Source organism: Neopelma chrysocephalum, unplaced genomic scaffold (genome assembly GCF_003984885.1).
Source record: "Neopelma chrysocephalum unplaced genomic scaffold, ASM398488v2 Primary Assembly neopelma1_79, whole genome shotgun sequence".
Classification (NCBI taxonomy): Eukaryota; Metazoa; Chordata; class Aves; order Passeriformes; family Pipridae; genus Neopelma; species Neopelma chrysocephalum.
In genome coordinates this window covers 5,902,651-5,924,226 of record NW_020897740.1, presented here as the reverse complement: position 1 = coordinate 5,924,226, position 21,576 = coordinate 5,902,651, and the positions used below count along the sequence as shown (strand labels likewise).

Genomic DNA, 21,576 nt, shown 5'->3' with positions numbered 1-21,576 from the left:
CTGTGTCCCGAACTGCTCCGGGACCTGCAGCCTGTGTCCCGAACTGCTCCGGGACCTGCAGCCCTCCAGTTTGCTCCGGAAACCATTCCCCGGGTAAGACCTCGGCGCGACCCCCCACGCTTGCCGGGGGCAGGGAGAACGCAGGTGGGACCCCAGGGCCCACCGAGGCAGCGCTGCCCTGCGCCGGGGCCGCGGGATGTCACGTACCGAAGCTCAGCTCCATGGCGTTGCCCAGGGGGGCCAGGGGCCGCCGCTCCCCCAGGGCACACACGGCCGCACGCAGCCCCAGCGCCGCGTCCTCCTTGTGCCCCGCCGGGGCGCCCCGCGGCCGCCGATCCCGCTCCCCATCGGGCTCGTCCACATGGATGGAGAAGGGCTGGTGCCTCCCCGCCGCCGCCGCTCCATGGCCCTCGCAGCCGCCCCGCGCCGCCTGTGGGGAGAGCGGCCGTCACTGCGCGGGCCCCTGACAGCCCCCACCGCCCCGGAGCCCCGCTCCGCTCCCCCCCTCACATCCCGGCCCCCTCACCTGCAGCGAGAGCCCCGGGCGCTCCTGCGCGCCCCGCAGCACCCCCAGCGCCACGCGGGGGCCGGCGGGCGGCGGCGCCGCTTTGCCGCCCGGCGGGGGGACGTTCTCCTGGTTCTCCTGCTCCAGCATGGCGGCCGGGGAGGGGGGGGAGCCCGGGAGGGGCGTGCGGGGACACAGCGGGGAGAGAGCACGGCGGGGGGAACGCCGCGGCGGGGCCGGGGCGGCGGGGCCGGGACGGGCGCGCCTGGAGCCGCCCGCGCCGTTCAAGTAGCCCGCGACTATTGAACCGGCCAATGGGCGAGCGGGGCGTCACGGCCGCGCCGGATGGGGCGGGGGGGCCGCGCTGGGAGGGACGGAGGGAAAGAGGGGAAAAAAGGGGGAAAAAAGGGAAGGGAGCGGCCGTGGCGGGGGAAGAGCCGGGGCTGAGCCGCTCCCCCGGCCCGCAGGGGAGGGAGGGAAGGAGGGGAGCGCCGGGAGCGCCTCGGCCCCGGGAAACGTGTATGTGGGAAACGTGCATGTCCAAGCGAAGGGCGACAAGGCTCGTGAAGGGTCTATAGGACCGTGTCCCAGGAGGAGCGGCTGAGGGCGCTGGGGGTATTTAGGCTGGAGAAAAGGGGGCTCGGGGGGACCTTTTCGCGCTCTCTACCATTAACTAAAGGAAGGGCGTAGGGAGGTGCGGGTCGGTCTCCGCCACCGTGCCTGTTGTGAGGGCACAAGGGGAAATGGCCTTGATCTGAGTCTCTCCGGTCTCACCTTATCACAGAATCACGGAACGGTTTGGGCTGGAAGGGGACCTTAGAGACCAAACAATTCCACCCCCCTGCAATGGGCAAGACACCTTCCACTAGCCCTGGTTGCTCCAAGCCCTGTCCAGTCTGGCCTTGGACACTTCCAGGGATGGGGCAGCCACAGGTTCTCTGGGCAACCTGTGCCGGGGCCTCGCCACACTCAGGATGGTCAGGCATTGGAATAGGTTGCCCAGAGAGGTGGTGGAGTCTCCATCCAAGGTGGTGTTTAGGAGGCATCTGGATCTGGCGCTGGGTGACATGGCTTAGGGGTTACAGTGGTAGTGCTGGGTTGATGGTTTGGCTTGATTGAGGATCTTAAAGGTCTCTTCCAACTCTGATGATTCTGTGATTCAATGTCTCTTTAATGAAGTTGGTCTTTTTTACTTGTGAACAGATCTCCATATTCACAGGCTGGTTCATCTCTTCTAATTTTAAATAAAACCAAGTGAGAAGTAATCTGGAGTTTTGAAATGAACCACAGGGATGCTGGAGAAGCACAGAGGAAGTTTAATGCCATCCATCATTAAACAAGACTTAATGTGTGGCTTTAAATGGAGCTGTCTTCAGTCTAAAATTCAGAGTTCTCCCCCCTCTATATCAGCTACATCAGATCTGGTGAGATCTGAGATTCTCAGGGCAGCAGGCAAATACTACCTATCTTAGGTATAGCTTAAACACACAAATTTCTTCCATTCAAGTCTCTGGAAACCAGTTTCTTCATCCATTCTTGCAGCTGGAACACAGACTACTCCATGTTGTCTTTAACAGTAGTGAAAACATTTTTGCCAAAAGGGTATTTGGTATTTACATCTGATTCTAAGTTTTCTTCAGCTATTAACACTGTACATGGAACCCCTGCAAGCATTTAACATACACAACAGTTTATATGAAATTTACTACTGTATCCAAAATGTAATAAATATGAATAAAACCTAAGAGTTGACAGTACAACAAAAGAGTAAAAGTGCTTTTCTTAGAAAGTGTTTTGGACTTAATATTGAAATGCCTTGATTAAAAACAGAAAAATTACTCTGCTTTTTCCTTGTCAGGCTGCAGCATCAAAAAAAGCAATTAATCCATCTTGATCGCAGCCATCCAGAATTTCCAGGAGGAGAGGAACTTTAGTTTTCACATTGGTGCCTTTAAATTTAAATTTATCTATGAAGAGATCTGTGATCATACCTGCAAAGATAAAATTCCAGGAATTATTATTTGCCTTGTTTTCAGTAAGAGATATCTCCATTATTAACTCATTATGTACTAACTATCCTAGTTGTTACAAGACTTTTTTAACTTCATGTTTTAAATAGCGGCTTAATTTTAAACAAACACAAACCACTGTGAGCCCAGATTCCAGATTCATGCCAAAGTGTGTATTTCTGCCTTAGAACTACCCATATCTGAAACACTAAAAAGAAAGGAACTATCACAGGACAGGTAACAAGGACTCTGCTTACACTGGACAAGCTTATTAAAGTGGGCGTCTGGCAGACATTCTCTGGGCTGAAAGATGTATGGGAAACAGCAGAGAATGTTACAGAATTTCCTTTACTAAACGAGATCATCTTCTGTGAGTCTCCCTTCCCACTCTTCGTGCATTTTTTTTCCCTCTGATGTTTTGCAAAACTTTACCCCTCAGAAATGCTCATTTAACTTGTGCCATTCTTAAATGCCATCCTGAATTTGAACACGCTCCTTAACCATGTCCATGAAGACAGTGATCACCCAAATATAAGCAGCTGTCTATTAAAAATTTAAAAAGTGGACAAGTCAGTTGGAGATAATCCTGGCATGTTCATTCTCAGTGATATGCTTGTGGGCTCCAAGATCCATCCCTGAACGCCTCCAGGAATGGGGAATCCAAAAAACCACTTGCTGAAGCTTCCCATGTGTATCCACTCAAAGTATTTAAATTCTGCTAATCCTGACTTCATAACTATTCCAGCCATGCTCAGCATCCTCTCTGGACATGAAATCACATTTAAATAAAGTAGAATTATCAACAAACCATAAAGTCTCTCCAGATGTGCAGGTTGTCTCTTGTATTCCTCGAGCAGCTGATCTGCCTCTTCCAAAATGGTGCGGTACTTCGGGAGCAGGAAGTCCACATTCCCTTCGTGAACTTGTAATTCCTCAAAGACATTTTAAAATCATAAGAACTAACGGCAGATAAGTATCATAAGAGCATAAAACTAAGAAGAAATTAGGCTTGGGTCTGACAGGAGGAAGTACTTCAAAGGGAACATAATCTCCTTTTACACTAGCAAAAGTTATTTTCAGAGTGCCTCATTTGCTAGTCTTCTAATGAAGTGTCAGATGTTACTTGTCACTTCATAGACTAGATTCTCAAAATCCTGTGTATTACAGCTTCCAGCTCCTAGTCCTGCCAGAATAAGATCACGCCACAGCCCTGCCCCTACAGACTCAAACCTTGACCATATCTTTATTTTTAGAATAAGAAAACTCCAAAAAAAGTGTAGCACATGCTGAAGTCTGAAGGTAAAAGGGGACTCTGAAAGTATCACTCAATCATGACAGCAAACAGTTTTGAAGAACTGTTCTAAAATGCCTCAGTCTACCATCAGACCAATTTGAGGTGGTCGATAGTATAGATCTTTTTATCCTCCACAGAAAGACTCTTCTAGAGAAAAGTAATTATATTGTGCATGGTGAGTCTGCTGGGATAACAGCCTTCATCAATCACTAGATTATTTTACTGCCTATCAATAAGTTATCATCCAAAAAAATGAGTGATTAAAGAAGTTGAAGATCTGCTGTCTAAAAATAGCTTAAAACAAGCAAGATATGCAACGTTATTATTGCACAAACACAATATGCATTAGGAATAAATTCTCTATTATTGTTTACATCCCTGGTTTGCCAAACCCAGCCCAAGTAAAGCACTTTCAGCGATAATAAAGATACACATTATTTCCATTAGTAGTCAGCTTTTCTAAGTAAAGAGTTCTGACAAGTATTTGATACCCCCGAAGGACAAGAGAGAATCAGCTGTCCATTTTCATCTCCTCTCCATCTAAATAAAAAATACCCAATTGATGATAGCAAGTTTTTGACAGTAAAGTCCTAGTTGTTGGAAAAAAGTCCAAGAACTGAGACAAGCTGACTAACTGTTGAGGAGGGTATTAAACAAAAGATTAAAAAGCAGATAATGCAGAAATTATGAGACACTGGGATGAAGTTCCAAAGCAAGGAAGTTGCATCTGGCCTGGATGATCAACCCCAGATCTAAAAAACTTTTAAAGGCTTGTGGAAAGAGACACAGAAGGAACTGGAAAATAACAGCAGGCTAGAAGAGAACATCAGATGATAAAGCTGGCTGCCTCCTACTGTCCCATTTCAGCCTTCTCAACATCAGCCAGTAATCCTACGTGTTAATCACTAGTTACATAACAAAAATGGGAATTTTCCTTGAAAGAAACCTGTCCCCTGGACATTTCTAACACATGATTTAATTTAATTCAGGGGAACAGCAATGGAACAGATCCCCACATGACACACATCTGACTTGAGCCACACAACTTGGTATCTGACAACATAATCCCCATAAAAACCAAACCACGACAGTTCCGATACTTACTCTCAAAGCATCTATTAAGTGAACCTTCTTGGCCAGCAGCTGCTGATACTCTAATTTAGGGTGGATGAGCTTTAGTGTGTGCCTCACAGATTCTTCACTGACATCTAGCAGGGAGTGAAAAGAATCCCAACAAGCAAATGAATACTCTTTCTTCCACTTGCAGGAATATCAAATGAACTCAAGGACTAAATAGAGAAGAAATTTTTACCATATGATATGTTGAGATTAATCTTTCTTTTAGTGGCTTCTTTGGAAAGCACATCTTTGAGGATGGATATTGTAGAAATGTTGTCAGACTTAAAATATCCCTCACCTTTTCTAAAAAGGAAGAAAAACTTCAAATGAACAGACTTATAGATTTGTCTCTACGTTAAAAAATAAGGTCTGTAAATTAATGCCCATTTTTGTTTGCATGAGCATTAAATGCCTTTGAAGTTATTTCTGCTCCTCAATACAAAAAAATGAAAATTGGAAAACAATAATATCACTATATTAGCCAGCCTTGCTCTTTATATTCTAAAAGCAAGCCTTTCCTACCTGGTAATTTTGGGTTTTTTGGACTAATTTCAAGAAAAACCATATTCAAGTTACAGACTGCATCATTACTGGATAGTTCTCACCTCTGGTAATGTCTGAAAATCCTTTTTAAGAAAGATTCCTGCTCTCTTTAGGGGGAGTTTTGAAGGAGCTGAGAGTGGAAGGGAGAACAGCAGGATGAGTGTGAAGTGTCCCACTGTGCTTTAGCAGTTGTATATACCTGTAAGTACTTTCAAGCTGTGTTCCCAGGAAGGTGTTCTGAAAATAAAAGGTGATACTCTCTCCAGCAGGAGTCTTTTCAGGCACCTCAGGCAAGCAAAACACAACCCAGGAGTGAATTTCAGCAAAGCTGAACTGGCCTTTGAGCATCAGGGTGTTCATGGGTCTGTGATATTATGAAATTAAAAGAAAAAGAGGACAGTTAATAGTTAAAAAGGAGGGACACTGTCCATATAAAATAGTTCCACGTGGTGGTTTCCTTTTAATAAAGACCTGTAAAATCAGATATCTCACTAAGCAGATTCATATTGCAGATTACAGCTACCAAGTTTTTGACAAGTTTCAAGTTGTTAAACCTGAGATTTAGGACAACACAGCAAATATGACTAAGAGAGAGCCTCAACAGTCTCTCATGCTGTAAGCCACCTTTACATCAAGAGCAAGGCATAATGGAACTCATTTGCACATTGAAGCCTTTCAGTCTTTCAGGTTTGGTTTGAACAAGCAATTCCTTGGAGACAACACAAGATGTTGACTGAGGGTGGGCAAAAATCAATCAGAAATTGCACGAAATGCAGAATTCCTAACAGAAGGATAAGGGTAAAAAAAGTCTTGGCTCAGTTTTGGGGCCAAGTCAGCTATGAGAAAAAAATTAGATGAAAAGGGTGGAGGAGAAAATTAGGCTGAAACTGAAAAGACTGTGGTTACTAAAACAGTAGAGTTTCCTTTCTACCACACCCTCAGGTCTACTAACACAAGGGGCTGCACTATAACCCAGGGAGAAAAATGAAAAATAACCTGAAAACAGGAATAAAGAATGGCAAGGAACCCATTTAATCCACATTTTCTATTAAGAAACCCATAATACAGAACTACAGGCTCAAAACTGTAGGTCAGGGATTTGAAATTACATATTTAAGTTTACAGCACAAATGCTTCAACTGGATTGTGTCCTTTTTTCAAGAGAAAAAAAGGCATTGATTTTTCTTCACAAATACCTGTCATGGTCGACAGAATGAGTTCTCTGATGAAGGGAAAGTGGTTTAATTTGATATTGATGAACCTGACAGGTTTTTGGTTGAATTCTTGGAGTTACGTACGCTTGAAGTGTCCCGTACTGACCTTCAATGGAGCGAACCTGCAGAAAGGCACAACCCACAAAAAAAGAAAAGGGAAAAGATTAATATTCAACATATATTAAGGAACTGAAGGAATTTAATTAAGGAATTCAAACACAGGTTTGCTTTATGACCTTGATTATCTCTCCTATTTTATACGGTCTCAGAACTCAAAAAGCAATGTGTTGCAGGACGACATCCATTTCAATATTTTTAATTAAAAAAAGTTAGTAAAGAGTTCTCTTTGGAAATAAAATCACCAAGACTTATATTGTCTGCATGTGCATAGACAAGATAAAAAAGAGAATAAACTCCAGTGGCAGGTGTAAGTCACTGGAGATCCTGAATGTACTGCAGCAAGGTGGCAGCAGAACCTGCGCAGATCAAATCCACTACACTGGGATCCAAATAAGAGTGATAACAGAGTGTTTTGATGACACATAGCAGCAAGTTTATAAATGTTTTTGGTGGGAGAATAAAAAACTTCTCTTTTTGTCTATTATGAATGCATTTGGTTAATTTTTCTTGTGTTATTTACTCTTTACCCGGTATTTTCAGTATTAAAGGTGGCCAGGGTCGTATCCCTCACCAAAAACCACATAACCACCCCCAACCTTCCTGCATTGGGTGCACCTTATACAGGTTTAAATTTCTGATGATCATCTTTTGACTGAGAGTTTTACACAAACATGTTACCAGATTGGGAGGCTGCAGTGAGAAAGAGAAAACTTAATGCCTGGGTGCACATTGAGGATTTTCCTAATCATGATTTCCTTCATTATTTCCCCTGGTGGTTGCCATAAAATGTGTGAATTTGGTGGATCATTAAAAATAAACTCCAAAACACCCACATGCCTTTAGTATAATAAGCATGGAATGATCGGATTTGCTTCCTCTCCGAAATACAAATCCAGTCTATATTCCCTGGTTACTTCCCAGTGTTTAACTGCCTTCAAATGGAGGATTATCAGTGCCAGAGCTTTAAGATCCACACACTGCCTCCAGAATCCAGCACTTTCCTGATCTGTGATGTCCCCACTGCTTTCACCTGAGGGACACTCAAGAAGGACCTTTGAGCTAACACGTTTTTATAAAGAAATATAAACCCCATATTAGAAGGTTCTCATGAAACAACCAGCAGCAGACATGGGACTGATCATTTCCTTAGGCTGAACGCTCAGTCCAGGTAGAGAACTCTCCACTCCTAAGCAGGAATAACCATTAATTTACTGTGGAAAATATTTTGGAGCATTTTACCTTAAGTTCAAGTCTTGTGGTGTTTGCTTGGCATCGGTAAGTTGCAAGAAGAAAGTTGCTATTTGGCTGCAAACAGAAAAAAAATAACACAAAATAGGTCTGTGGACTCACAAAATTTCCAACTGGTCCATTGACTGTAGACTTGTACAGTAAAGTTTTTGATTATGTATGTACAGCTATTTACAACAATGAAATAAAAAGGTCATCTTTGGTTCCCCTGAATATTCTAGTAATTTTAAGTATGGCAGAGTTAAAAAAAAATTCTCTATATAAGGAGAAAACAACCAAAGCCTTTTATATTCTTTAATGTCACCATAAAGACTACCAGAGATACCTTCCTTTAATCTAAAAAATGCATGTCGGGCTGCCCCTGCAATATCAGTTCAACTTCCAAAAACTAAAGCAAGATCAGTAAGAAAACACACCAAAAAAGTGCTCAATTGATCACCATAAATGACCAGAAACTTAAAATTAAAAGTTGATTTCTAAAAACTTCAGGGCAAACCAGTGATGGGCAAATTTAGTTCTTAAAACTAAACCAGAGGAATGTTACAAGGAAAAAGATTTCACAGAAGATTTTCATAATCCTAAGGTGGTTTCCAGATTTTTTCCCCAAAAAATCCCTCTGCATCATTAGTAATTCTATAATTACTTAAGTCTGTAATTATTATATTAAAAAAATGCACTAAACATTTGACTCTCCACACAGAGGAACTTTCACATTCTAAAGGAATTTTTAAGAAATGAACCGAGGAAGAAATATAACATTCTTCACCTAAATTACCTTGAAGTAAATATGTGATTCTATGAAATCCAGAGAAGAGAGCAATAGTGAATGTGAATAGTGAATGTATCTGGCTGGAAAAAAAAAGCAAGAGGGCAGCTGCTCCTGGATCCTTCTGCACATATTTAGCTGTGTCTTATGTCAGGACCTGCCACTAACTCCTAATTCTGCAGTATCTCTAAAGAAGCTGAGCTCTCCAAAATTACCAGATGAGTAGTTAAAATCAATATATTTGAAATCACAAATATATAAATCCAAGTCCTATTTCTACTACTCAATATTAAGAGTTTTCATCAGGTGATCCCCATAAATATCATCTCTTCTGTTTCACTTACCTCAGAATCACAGCTGCTAAAACTAACAACGGCAGAATTTTTATCCACATCCAGCAAGTCTATTGGGACATCACTCTGCAGAACACAGGGGGAAGGAAAAATAAAGAGCTTAAGTTCCTGAGGAGCTTCTAGTGCATTTATCCTCTAACTGTCACCAATCTTTTTAATAGGCAGAGGCAATGATTGCTTCATCCAAGGGGTGACATGCAGCTTATTACTTAATCCTGGAGTAACATCATGATCTTCCTCTTATTCTCTTACGGAGTCCTGAACTCTTGTGGGGTTGGCTTACAACAAAGTCAGTGTAAGGTATGTAACTGTCTTTCAGACAGAAAGGGTAGATTAAACAATTTCATTTATTCCTCACTTAGCTATGGAAACATCAGATAACAAAGAGCTGCAAATCAGCTGTAGCTTAGCACTGTTCTGTAACATCCTTAATAAAAGTAAGATTTTTATTAAGAAGTGAAAAATAAAATCCTGCAGTAGTTCTCCCACCTCACAAATTCCTCCTTGTCACATTTTTCTCCCCAAGCATTTCCCAAAAGAAGGTAATTCAGTACCACAGCTCTTTCTGAGTCATCTACCAAAGATGCCATTAATTTCAGCTGATGCAGTAGGAGGAACAATTAATTAAGGTTGCTCTACTGGGCAGCAGTATTTATCCCCAGTTGCACCCAAACCAGATGCTGTTCCACTCTGAAAGTGCACAGGTGGCCCATAACATTCTAAAATTAATTTTCCACTACAGAGGGCACTTAACTGGAGAATGATAATCTGCACCTCACTTTAAGATTTAACTGGTGTTTAAATAAGGACGTGCAGAAGCAAACACAAAGTTGCAAAGAAACCTTCTGGTACAGCAGGCACTTTGGTCTGTTTTGGCAAGGTTACGCTGCTCTGCTCAAGAACAAACCCACACCCACCTGCACCAGGACATTGTCTATGGCTGTCTGCACCTCCAGGATGAGGCTGTAGCTGGCATCATCCTTGTTTAATGTGAACTTCTCATTCACACTGAATGCAGGTACCGAGGAAACAGCAGTGCTGGACTGAGAGGACTGCTGGTATTTTTCCCTTTCCTGAAGTACTTTCATCTGTAAGTGTTCCAGTTCATTCCTAGAAAAGGGAAACAACTTATAATGTCTTTAAAAAGGCAGCTAGAAAAGCTACCATAGAAATTATGTAGATTAAGCTTGCAAGGCAATCATGTTTATCTCCTGTCCTCAGTTTTCCAGCCAGAAGTGACTGGTGACTTCCCTTCCACATACTGAACAAAGACAAAATATAAACTATATCACATGAACATGTAGATTGTACAGCTCCTTGTCAAAAGAGATTTCTCTGAGACACAGGAAAGGACAACTTTTTTTTACTTCAAGAGTGCAGTGCATTTTGAATAATATGCTACTTCCCTGCCATCATTTAGGAGCTATAAGGCAGCAGAGAAGAAGGGAATCTTATTTTGCTGATGCTGAGGAAGAAGGCATTAAGACATCATCATCACATTCATGACTGTGAAATGAGGCTGCTATTCATTTCTACTTTGAAAAGGCCTGATTCCACTTCTAGATATATTAATGATACAGAAAATCCAGTGAGATAGGAAGGAAAAATGACATTTCAGCTTTTAACATTTCAATTCTTCCATTTAAATTTCTTTCTAGTGCAATTACCTTAAGGATGAAATCTTGTTCTGCATTTCTTGGCTTAATTTTAGTTCTTCACCTGATCCACCTTCTCTATGGACAGGTTCTGTAGTCAGTCCTGTCAGCCAGCCTAAACCAATATATGAAATTTATATTCCTTATAAGCTAAAAGGAAATTCTACACTCAGCTATTGTATGTGTGGAGCTATGTTTGTTCCAGATATTGGGTAGAGAGAATAGAGCCTAATTTAATCCTTTTTTGGAGGATTAATCTAGACACTGAGCATGATTTTTTATGGGTTTCATTCTTAAAGTGGAAAACATTACTTATTCTTTTTCATTAAGTGCTTTGAGCAATAAATCCCTCTGTGACAGTTTTTAACCAAGCACTTGAATTTTTTCCCACCTCTGGTTTTCTGACAAAACCTTGAATAATTGTCAGAACTGCAGTTGGAAACAAAACAAAAGCTGTGCAGCGTGTTTATAGCAAACTGTACCCTGCACAGTGGGATTAGAGATTAAATGTTGCTGGTTGAAGTGAAAAAAATTATCTTTTTGCTCACTAAATTACATTTATTTCTAAAAGCAAATACCAATTGATTACATTCTGACACCTCAGGCATGATATGCAGACTTGAATGGGTGTTTATAGCTCTAGCTACCTGCCAAAATCAGTCTAAGTGCACATCCTACCAGAGTTTACCTTTGAAAACCTACAGGTGAATATGGGCTTGCCCTTTTTTCTGTCTCCTCTGATTCATGGATCTTTATAACATTCCCACTGAAAGAAGCCTCAGATTACTCTGGCCACAGTACTGTTGCAGCCCATCACACCAAAACAATTCACATGAGGTCAGGTAGAAGAGTCTTTTGATCACTCAGAGACCACTTAAAAGAGGCACTTGAACACCATTGCTTGGCAATAACTAACTGACAATTATATCTTGCCAAAGTACATGATTTTGAATACAAGAAGTTTCAGTAGGCTAAATTTTAGCCCTGAAGGTAACCCAAGATAGAGAATTAGCAATATTTTAGCCCCAGCAGTTGACATATGCAGCCTGTTTACCATGACCTCTGTGACAGTCAGGCCAATGGCTCAAACCCTGCAGAGGAGCTGCTGAGATGCCTCATATGGGGGAGATTTATTTTCTACTGAAAGCAAAATCAAGCCCATTTAAAGCCCTGTGAAACTGCAAAGGAATGAAATTTTGTAAAAGACAGGGTAAAAAAAGAAAGCACATCTATCACTATTTTTAATTTAAAGAACTTATAAATAGTTCCTTTGGACATAACATATTCATTATTTCATCATAGTTAGGCAACAGTCTGCACCAAAAAAAATTGCCAGTCAGAACACATGAAGAATATCTTAAAATATAAAACCCCTATAGCTTAATATTATCCTGGTTCCAATCAGAACAAAAAATTTCAGAGCTCTGAGCTGCACTAAAAACACAGTCTGCTTCATTTTATCACATCACCACGCATGGAATTTATTGAGTAAATAATATGAAGCTTACCTGAGTATGTGGCTGCTAAAATTTCATCATAGCCATCTTTTCCTACACAGCCACCCTGGATTGAGGCAATGCTCTCCGATAAAGCCTTCAAGTAAACACATTCAGGCAGAGGGAAATATCACTGCACTCAGTTTAGAAGTCTGGAGGGGTTTTTTTTGTGGGAGTTTTAAGGGCTGTGCTCCTCCTTCTACCTGCATCCCAAAATACCTACAGAGATGCACAATATCTAGACCTACAGAAGAGTAGCTGATGACTATCACAGCTAAACCTTGGTGTTTTAATAAATACATTCCAATTCTACTCCACTTAAGAAATATATTAGAAAGTTTAAAGCAAAACACTAATAGACAATATTTTTCCATCAGGAATTAGCAATCTGACTGAAGGCTGAAATGATCTCTAAGGATCCAATCTACTACTTTAAACAATTGATAACCAAAGTCATTATGCTCAGTAAAGTCCTGACAGCTGACATTTATTATTTTTCATGTAAAACAAACTATACACAACATGGGGTTGTTTTTTCACTGAATACTGTATTAGGTTACACCAGGAGAGACTTCAGCAGTCAGTAGAGCCAAACCTTCAACATACCCTCTACACTATTTTGATTTGTGCTCATATCAGGACTATTGTACTGTCTGGTTCTTTGAAATCTTATGATTTCAAATTCATATTGTCAACATTTTCAAATTAAACCACGTATTTTAGTGGTAACGATCATGTAAATTTTGAAGCACAGATAACATTTTAAAAATTAATTCTTTCCCAGCAGAGGATGAGGAATGTGGGCTCACATAATCATGTCGAAGGACAGGCTCATCCGCGCTCTCAAAGGCATAGATTTCTATCATTCCATCATCTCGCCCAACAAGTAATTCCTTAACTCCATCTCCCAGAATGTCAAAGCTGTCAAGACATAAGATACCTAAAGAAGAAGAAGAAAACAAAGCTGTTTGCTTCATCTTTATTTGTTTATAACAAAGTAACACACAGGCCACGCTCTGTTACATGGAAAGAGACTCTTGGTCGGCTTTTGAGGTGTAAGTAAAGATATTTCTGGGCGAGTCCTCTAGAGGGCTCAAGTCCCTCACCTGTGCCAGGCTGTACAGAGGATTTTACAGCAACCAATTCTAAATAGAAACTGCTGAACAGACATCCCTTCTGATGTTCAGATCACTTACTTATGAGGGGTTTAACCCTCCCTCATCAAACATTTCCCCAGACGAACTATTTGTCTGCCCTCACTACTGTACTTTTGCCAGTTGAAGAAGCAAGTATTCTTTGTTTCCTATAATTGACTTAAAGCTACTGGTAAATGGAATAGGGATTCTGGGTAAGATGACAGAAGGAGGGTTCTGACTGTGCCAGGCCTGGACTAGGTACTGCTGCTTGACACGTACTCAGTACTTGCACATGTGGAGGCAGCCTATGATAACTAATCATCTCTGGACAGGAAAGAGAGTTAGGGTCTGGAAAAAGGAAAAAGCACTGAGAGAGTCTGTACAAGAATTAATACGAAAACAGAGATGGAATTTAACTTTTAGGACTCCTTCGTATTTCATAGGAACAGTAAGGACATACTAGAATGCATGAAACTAAAAAACTGTGAAAACAAAAGCACGCTAAAGTACTGAAAAGAAAATGAACACAAAACAGAAAGCAAGACAAACTCATTGGAATAATTTGTAAGAAAATCAGAAGAATGAAAGAGACTTTAGTCATATTAATATCACACACTGACATAATTAAAATATTCCTCCAAAGTAACTATGAATAAGATTTCTTGAGTTTTCTACTTGTAATAAAGCCTCAAATATGCTGGAAAGCTAAAGAGTGAGAGATTGAGACACATACCTCCTCTCTTTTTTTCATTTCCAATTTCCCACTTGTGCACAGGCTTGGTACCACTGATCTGGGTAACACCCAGTTTACCATCAGAAGTTCCATACACAACTTCTTCCCCAGAATCACCTAAACACAAACTGAACTTAGAATCAACACAATCAAGTACACCAGTTTAAAAAGGCTGTGTAACTCCACTCTACAGCCCAAGGGAAAATACTAAATTACTGTTGTGTAACAGAATTGTTAGGCATCCAAACAAAAATCAAATAAGTGAAAATTGAACCCATTCTGGTAATTTCTTCGTGACCATCACTACTCTGCCATGACTGCCCACCCTGCACTGGAATTCCACCTAAAAACCATTTGGAATCCAAAACTTTAAATTTCAGCAAAGGTAGGCTACTCAATTGCTTTTACAGAAGAGAAACAGAGAGATCCATTGAGAACACACCTCCAATGGTCAGTGTTGTGCCAAAACTTCAGCAATTAAGAATTATTTTTCCAAACAGCTCTCAGTGTTGTTGTCACACAATCTAACAAACTAAATTAAGCCCAGATTAACACACTAAAGCGATTTCTATTAGGTTAGAACAGATTAGCAAGAAGGATGATCAAACTATTTTAAGCTTGATCCTTCCAGTCTTAGTTTATGTCAGCTCTACTCAATGTTCCTAGCCATCCATGGATTCCAGCTATGGAATTCCATGTGTTACAGAAACCCAAACCCAAAATTTTGACAAGGCCCCTGAAAGTCCAGTTTGTATTTACACAATGAGATCACTTTATATCTCACTGCTCTTGTAAATAGCTTTCAATTAAATGTGAATATCACTTAAAACTGTCTAAAACACTTTTGTATGTGTGTGTATTTACTCGTCTGTAAGAAATGACTTCACACAGTTAATTTTATGCTGCATTTTTTACATCAGCTTAAAATCATGACAAAGTATTCCACTAATACAAGCAATAAAAACTTTTAAATGTAGTAAAATAGCATTAGTTAGTTATGTGTGTATTCAAAATCTTGTTACCCCCATTTCCATTGCTCAGAGCAAGAACAGTAGGTGGTCCAGGAACTTCTATTTCATACAGTAAATCAGATCCCTAAAGACAAACAGAACTATCTTGAATGAATTTATTAAAAAAACAAAACAAACCCAAAACTAAGAACAACCCCGAAACACCAACCACAAACCAAACCAAACCTCGCAAGGATAAACTTACTATGGATCATAGTAACATAAGCTTCACTTCTACAAACTGTGGGAGAACCATTTCTAAGCCAAAACAGAGTAAAATTTACAGAAATAAAACCTATGACTCTTGAAATGTATTATTATTAAAAACAATCCATGAATTTGGCATATAAATTTATCTAAGCACCTAATATCACTCAGACTTGTCACAACAGTAATTTGTGAGAGCAAGAATTTCCAAACTGATAAAGACTTGAAGAAATTAAATGTTTATGTGAGCATGTTTAGTTAGAAGGGACTAATTTGTCATCTATTTCCACCTATGAATTCCAAAGCCTATTTATAGTGGTTTTATTGATCCTCATGCAGCTAGTTTATAACCATGATTCTCCTTTAAAATAAAAGGAATTTCATTTTACATTGCAGCCAGCAACACAGCCAAGTAAGACACAATACACTTATCCTTCTGGTGTTTAAAACATGCTGATTACTGATTACCTTAAGAATTAGCAGAATTCTGTAGCATCAACACATAAAACATAAACAAACAAGTAAATTAACCTGTAAAACCCTGAGAAGTCTATCCTGACATGCAAGCACCGGTGTAATGCACTTCACTTTGTCAACAGGAAGGCAGAGAACATCATTGATCTTATCTCCTGATAGGAAGTAGTGCTGGTCCTTGCAGTCACAGTAATGGTTATAGATGTAGCTTGCACAGAGGAAGAGATCTGCTCCTGAAATATGCCTGAGGAAAAGAAAACACCTCCTGGAGCATTTTCCCAGTACAGCTGCAGTGAGAGTCTCTTAGCCTTACTACATGCTTGTAGCTTCAAGGTATTATGGGGCCCTGCAAGCTGTTCCAGATTCAAAAGTTCCCTGTAAACGTTAAAACCACATGATTTCTGTAGCTCTCAAATTTCCTGTTTTCTCTTCAGGTCTCCTTATAAAAATTTCATCACTATATTTTTTTATATATTCATTCTTCTCCAGCTGATTTATCTATGGCAGCATCTTACAACGTGACCCAAAGAGAAAAACAAAAACATTGTTCCCGTTCTGCTACAGGAAGGGTATAAGGACATGACACACTGTGGCAATAACCCCAGCCCTGCTCATCTGCATTTGCACTGTGTGAGTGCCTCCAGACCCATCCCAATACCTTTCCCAAGGCCCTCTAAACTTCCTAAACTTCACCATGATTTTCCAAGTTCATTCCTACGTGTCAGTGTTACCTACAAGTACACCATACAGTGAAAAATAATTTAATACAATCATAAACTAACAATCTGCTATGAAGAAAATGCAAAGTATCATACATACATAGCTTTGATGCTTTCAGTAAGGTTAGTTTCAAAGGAAAGAAACTGCTTCCCTCTTTTTGTGAAACCTCTAACTTCAGGTCCTATAGCCACAAAAATCTTCTCCTGTGGTGTGTTAAGAGCTCCTCCCAGCTCCAATCTTGCAATTTTTTGGCCTGGTAGTGTCTTGAACACTGGCTGTAAACAGAAAAGCAATTTTCATCATCATATTTATGGTAATCAAACTTTAACACAAGGGATAATGAATTTGCTTTACAATTTCTGGAAAAACTAAGATACTATGGATTATGTGCAGAGGAAAAACAATCTGCACAACTGCCTTTGGAATCCCAGAGCAATCAAGCATTTTATAAATCAATAAATATAAAAATCTTTAATAAATTAAGACTTCATTACCTCAGTGTTATTCATCCACATAAAAAATTCACTGCTGTTAGCTGATTTTGTTTGTGAGTCTTTTTTTTAAAGAAAAACCTACACACACATTCCCTCTTACATATTGCATTTTTTTGCAACAATACTACACAGATTTATTTGTATTGCTGTAGAACCCTTATGAGCTAACCATGAACTTCCTAAAGGAGGAAATAAAACCCATAAAACAAAATAATAATTTTTTTTTAAGCTGGGCATAAAAAGTAATCAGTTTGTCAAAATCCCTAATGTGGTTTAATGACTCTCTGCAGGTTTTTGTCCCAGCACAGTAACTGTGTCAGTGTACAGGCTTAAGCCCAACTTAACTGCAGAAGAAAAAATGTGGAAATTACTTTCTTTGTGATGATCCACATGTAGTGTCTGACTCCAAAACTGTGGATGTGCCTGACCAGCCATGAAATCCTCATGCCCCCACCACAGCATCAGGTATCAGTCCACAGCTCTACCTTGACACCTTCCACAGGTATCTTATTTGTCATGTCAGTAAAAAGAGACTTCCAAAGTTCACTGGGAAGAACACTTCAAAAATAAAATATTAAATGGAACATTCCCACTTACCACAGCTTCCCCTTTTTTTATGCCGAAGCATGTAACGACCCCATCCTGATCTCCAACCACCACCTTCAAAAGTATAATACATAGTTATTTTTTATCACACACACAACTATATTCTTAAATAATGCTTTTTCTATATTCACAGAATGCTATGGGTTGCAAAGGACCTTAAAGATCCTCTCATTCCGACCCCCCTGCCCTGGGCAGGACACCTTCCACTATCCCAGGTAGCTCAGAGCCCCACCCAACCTGTCCTTGAACACTTCTAGGGATGGGGCAGCCACAGCCTTCTCTGGACTACCTGTGCCAGCGTCTCACCACCCTCACAGGAAAGAATTTTTTCCTAGTGCCTAATCTATTCTTTATCAGTTTGAGGCCATTCCCTCTTGTCCTGTCACTACATGCCCTTGTAAATAATCTATTATAACATTAATGATATTTCCATATATTTAAGGAGTTTAAATTCTAGAGTACTTAATTCCATAGCCATAGTGGAGTATGCTTTAGAAATCTATATGAAGTGCTCTGGATGGGACACTAGAGCCTAAGAACAGCAGCTCAAGTAAAAGGATTTACAATTCTTTTCCTGCTTCTAAGCCAGCAACCACAAGGTGAAGATGTTTTGGGGAAGAGCTGTATTTTCACATTGAGACTTTATTATTGAAGAAAAAAATGCACTGTTGTTTTTATTGAGTTTTCCTGACCAGGTTTCCTTAATTTGAACTTATGTTAAGGAAAACTTAAAAAGAAGTATTTCGTAGAATCATCAAGGTTGGAAGAGAACTTTAAGGTCACGAAGTCCAACCACCAACCCAGTGTTGCCACGGTAACCCTTAAATCACATCACCTAGCGCCAGATCCAGATGCCTCTTAAACACCTCCAGGGATGGTGACTCCACCACCTCCCTGTGCAACCAATTCCTATCCATCCTAACCGTGAAAAAGTCTTTTCTAATATCTAATCTCAATCTCCCCTGTCTCAATTTAAGGCCGTTATAAATAGAGAAATAAGAGAAGTATGCAAGAACTCCCTTGTGGCTTCAGCAATGCCTTACTCATTCTGGAATCTTTCCAAACACCAACTTGGGTATTTTTTTCCAAATAAATAAAAGTTTTCCAAAACTGGGTTCTACAGTCGTTCCCCAAGGAAACCCGGGGGGGATGATTAAGGATATTATCGGGACGCACCCCCCAGCCAAAAAAGCCTTGAGCTGGAGCCCGCAGCCCCAGGCAGTACCTTCTGCGTGGCCTTTTTTCCCGAGGCGGGCAGGAGCCTCATGGTCTTCTGCGCGGTGACTCCCACCTGTGGAAGAGACGCTCCTGAGCGGGCACGGCCGCCACCGGGATCCGCCAGCGGGACGCGGCACCGGGCACCTCGCAGGCCCCGCCGCACGACTCCCTCCCCTCCCCGCCCAGGCCACCCGCGCTCGCCCGCGGCCCTGCCCGCTGCCGGGAAGATCCCGAGCCCACCTGCAGGTAATCCACGCGCGTCAGGCCCGGCTCCATCGCTCCCGTGGGATGCGGGTCCGCCCGTCCCTCCCGCGGGCACAGCGCGCCCCGCGCCCCGTCACCGCGGCAACCCCCGCGCCCAGCCCGCCTCCCATTGGCTGGGCGGGCGGCCGGGGGGCGGGGCCGCGGCCGGTCGGGCGCTGCGATTGGCCAGGACGCGCCGGCGTGGGCGGTGCCCACGTCAAGTGGGCGGAGCGTCTCCCCGGGGAGGGGAGCCGGGATCGTATCCGTGCGGATTGTCCAGGCTCCGGGTGCCAAACCATGGAGGGAGCGGTAAAGTAGGAATGTTTTATTTTAACAACGAAGCGTCGTTGGGAACGGTGTAACAAAATGCCAGCCCCGCACGGAGTAACGAGTTGGTTGTTGGTTTCTTTTGGTTTTTTTTTTTTTTTTTTTTTAAAATCGTTTCACGCACGTAACGAGGAGTTTTGGACCGAGTTCACGTGAGCTCCACATGGCGCGGTTTGTAAAAAAAAAGAAAAAAAAAGGTCTAGTCCTTACTCTGTTAAGTAAATACGCCGAGTTAAGAAACGTAGCTGTGGGCAGGTGTATATACAGACATGTCGAACAGCGCTACTACAATCCACACTTACCTGGCTTTTATTAACTCCTTGCGGTCATACCACGAGTTCTGGGCTTACACACATTGCTAATAAAGAACAAATATTTCAAGTAATCCTCCACTGATCTCTAGTTGGTTTATTGTATGACGAAAAATTCCTATTTGTACCTGGTCACTGCAAGGAACAGAGTATTATGCTGCATCTGTTAATTTTTTTCTTGCAAATTTAGTGCAAAGAATTCTCCATATGTACTCATAAACCTGTTAAAATATCAGCAAATCGATACCATTATACCTTTTTTTAATGCATAAATGCAAAAAAAAAATTATGATAGTTCTTGCTTTTAGACAAGTAAAATGAAGAGAGCAATCCTTTTGTGGTGAGTTAATAAAATTTCCTAACACTAAATTCCATAGAAGCTGTACATAAAAGTTATTTAGTGCTAAAAATCTACAATACATTTTTTCAAGTATAAGATACTGAAATATTATTGCCAATAAATAGTTGTGCTGTAGTCAAAGCCACGGTTCCTTTGTTGAATCATTCACATCTCAACATATTAGGGTTTAGTTTCTCACTGAGTTTATGTATTAAAATTGCCAACTCTTCTGTTGCTTGGGATTTATCCTCCAAAAGTTCGTAGCGAAGACTGGAGATGTCCTGTTTGATTTCCTTTAATTCACCTGTATTAATAATGGAAAGAAGCATTAGTTAGCAAAGTTTAACATTCATTCAATAGTCTTCTGTTAAGTCCCATCAGTGCCTGTTTCAGATTATTATCCCAAAATGTTTGTGAGAGCAGGAACAGGATGGGGCAGGAGGATTTACCTCTTCACTCTCAATGAGATGTGGGTGTCCCCCAACCCTAAATAGCACCAAAGGTATTTTAAAAGTCCATTGAACATTAATGTTATGCTCCAGGTGTACACACACCACCAAATATTCACAAAGTGCTGTACACAGGTTAATGAATTAATCACAGCAACACTGCTGAACAGCTGGTAAATATTAGTATCCCCTTTTTAGAGAGAAAAGGCAGAGATATTTTTTTTTCAGGAGGAATGTGCCAAGATCACACAGGAAAAGTGTGGCAGAGCTGGCAGTGAAACTCACAGCTTCTGAGTCTCTCTCCTCTTCCTTACCAACATCCTTGGAATTAGAAAAAGTCAACCAATTTAAAATTACATTACAAATTTGGCACAAATATAAAAAAGGCATTTAAAAGAAACCAACTGTCAGGGCCAGGCTCATAACAGCATGTTTTCCATCACAGGGTGTTCAGTTCAAGAGCAGAAGCTTTTTAAAACTTTCAAATACTGTCCTTCCATCAAGTGTGAGGCCTGTGAATTCTTACACAGTATCTGCCTCAGGAAATGATTTGTCATGTGTGAAATAAAAGACTCTGAAAATGCACCTGAATTCTCTAGTGATGCAAACCAGAGGAAAGTCCCTAGATATGTTAAAATAGCTGCAGTACATAACAATTCAGATGTTTCCTTTTTAGAATGTGGCAGACTTCAAAAATTGTGTCTTCAAGGGTTGGATCTGTCCTTTGGGTACCAATGAGATGCTCACGACACAGAGCATTAGCTTTGCTGTGCAGCTCAAGACTGAGATTCAGGGGTTGCCTGCCTTGCTCAGAGTGGACCTTCCTCTCCAAAAACGGGTGACAAAACATGAACTGTCATGTCAGTAAACCCTGATTCTTCTGCACTGTCTTCCTTATCTAGACACACACATATACCAATAGCAAAGTGGCATCAGGACACTGGAAAGACCTGCACGTCCCCAGTGCTGTTGGGGAGAGAACACTC

The 21,576-nt window shown here is 41.2% G+C and overlaps 3 protein-coding genes across 4 annotated transcripts in view; all 3 read right to left on the bottom strand.

Annotated features, from left to right (window-relative positions):
* CCNA2 (cyclin A2) overlaps positions 1-655 on the bottom strand; it is a 6,277-nt gene extending 5,622 nt beyond the window's left edge. The window contains exons 1-2 of the mRNA XM_027690004.1: positions 527-655; positions 208-430 (exon numbers count right to left, since the gene is read on the bottom strand). Coding sequence (XP_027545805.1) covers positions 208-430; positions 527-655 — 352 coding nt within the window. The remainder of the gene's footprint in view (positions 1-207; positions 431-526) is intronic.
* A 1,143-nt stretch (positions 656-1,798) lies between these two features.
* Positions 1,799-19,268, bottom strand: BBS7 (Bardet-Biedl syndrome 7). Its single transcript, XM_027690030.1, has 19 exons — positions 19,161-19,268; positions 18,928-18,993; positions 17,694-17,756; positions 16,702-16,877; positions 15,940-16,126; positions 15,214-15,286; positions 14,192-14,308; positions 13,132-13,262; positions 12,335-12,419; positions 10,839-10,941; positions 10,089-10,281; positions 9,163-9,237; positions 8,044-8,109; positions 6,667-6,806; positions 5,670-5,834; positions 5,121-5,230; positions 4,913-5,016; positions 3,323-3,446; positions 1,799-2,496 (listed from the first exon to the last, which is right to left on the bottom strand). The coding sequence occupies exons 1-19, from the start codon at positions 19,194-19,196 to the stop codon at positions 2,360-2,362; spliced, it is 2,151 nt and encodes a 716-aa protein (XP_027545831.1). The 5' UTR covers positions 19,197-19,268; the 3' UTR covers positions 1,799-2,359.
* Positions 19,269-19,888: 620 nt separating this feature from the next.
* Positions 19,889-21,576, bottom strand: part of TRPC3 (transient receptor potential cation channel subfamily C member 3) — a 36,301-nt gene continuing 34,613 nt past the window's right edge. For both annotated transcript variants that reach the window (XM_027690036.1, XM_027690035.1), the window contains exon 12: positions 19,889-20,445. In XM_027690036.1, the coding sequence (XP_027545837.1) occupies positions 20,303-20,445 (143 nt within the window). In that variant the 3' untranslated portion in view covers positions 19,889-20,302. The remainder of the gene's footprint in view (positions 20,446-21,576) is intronic.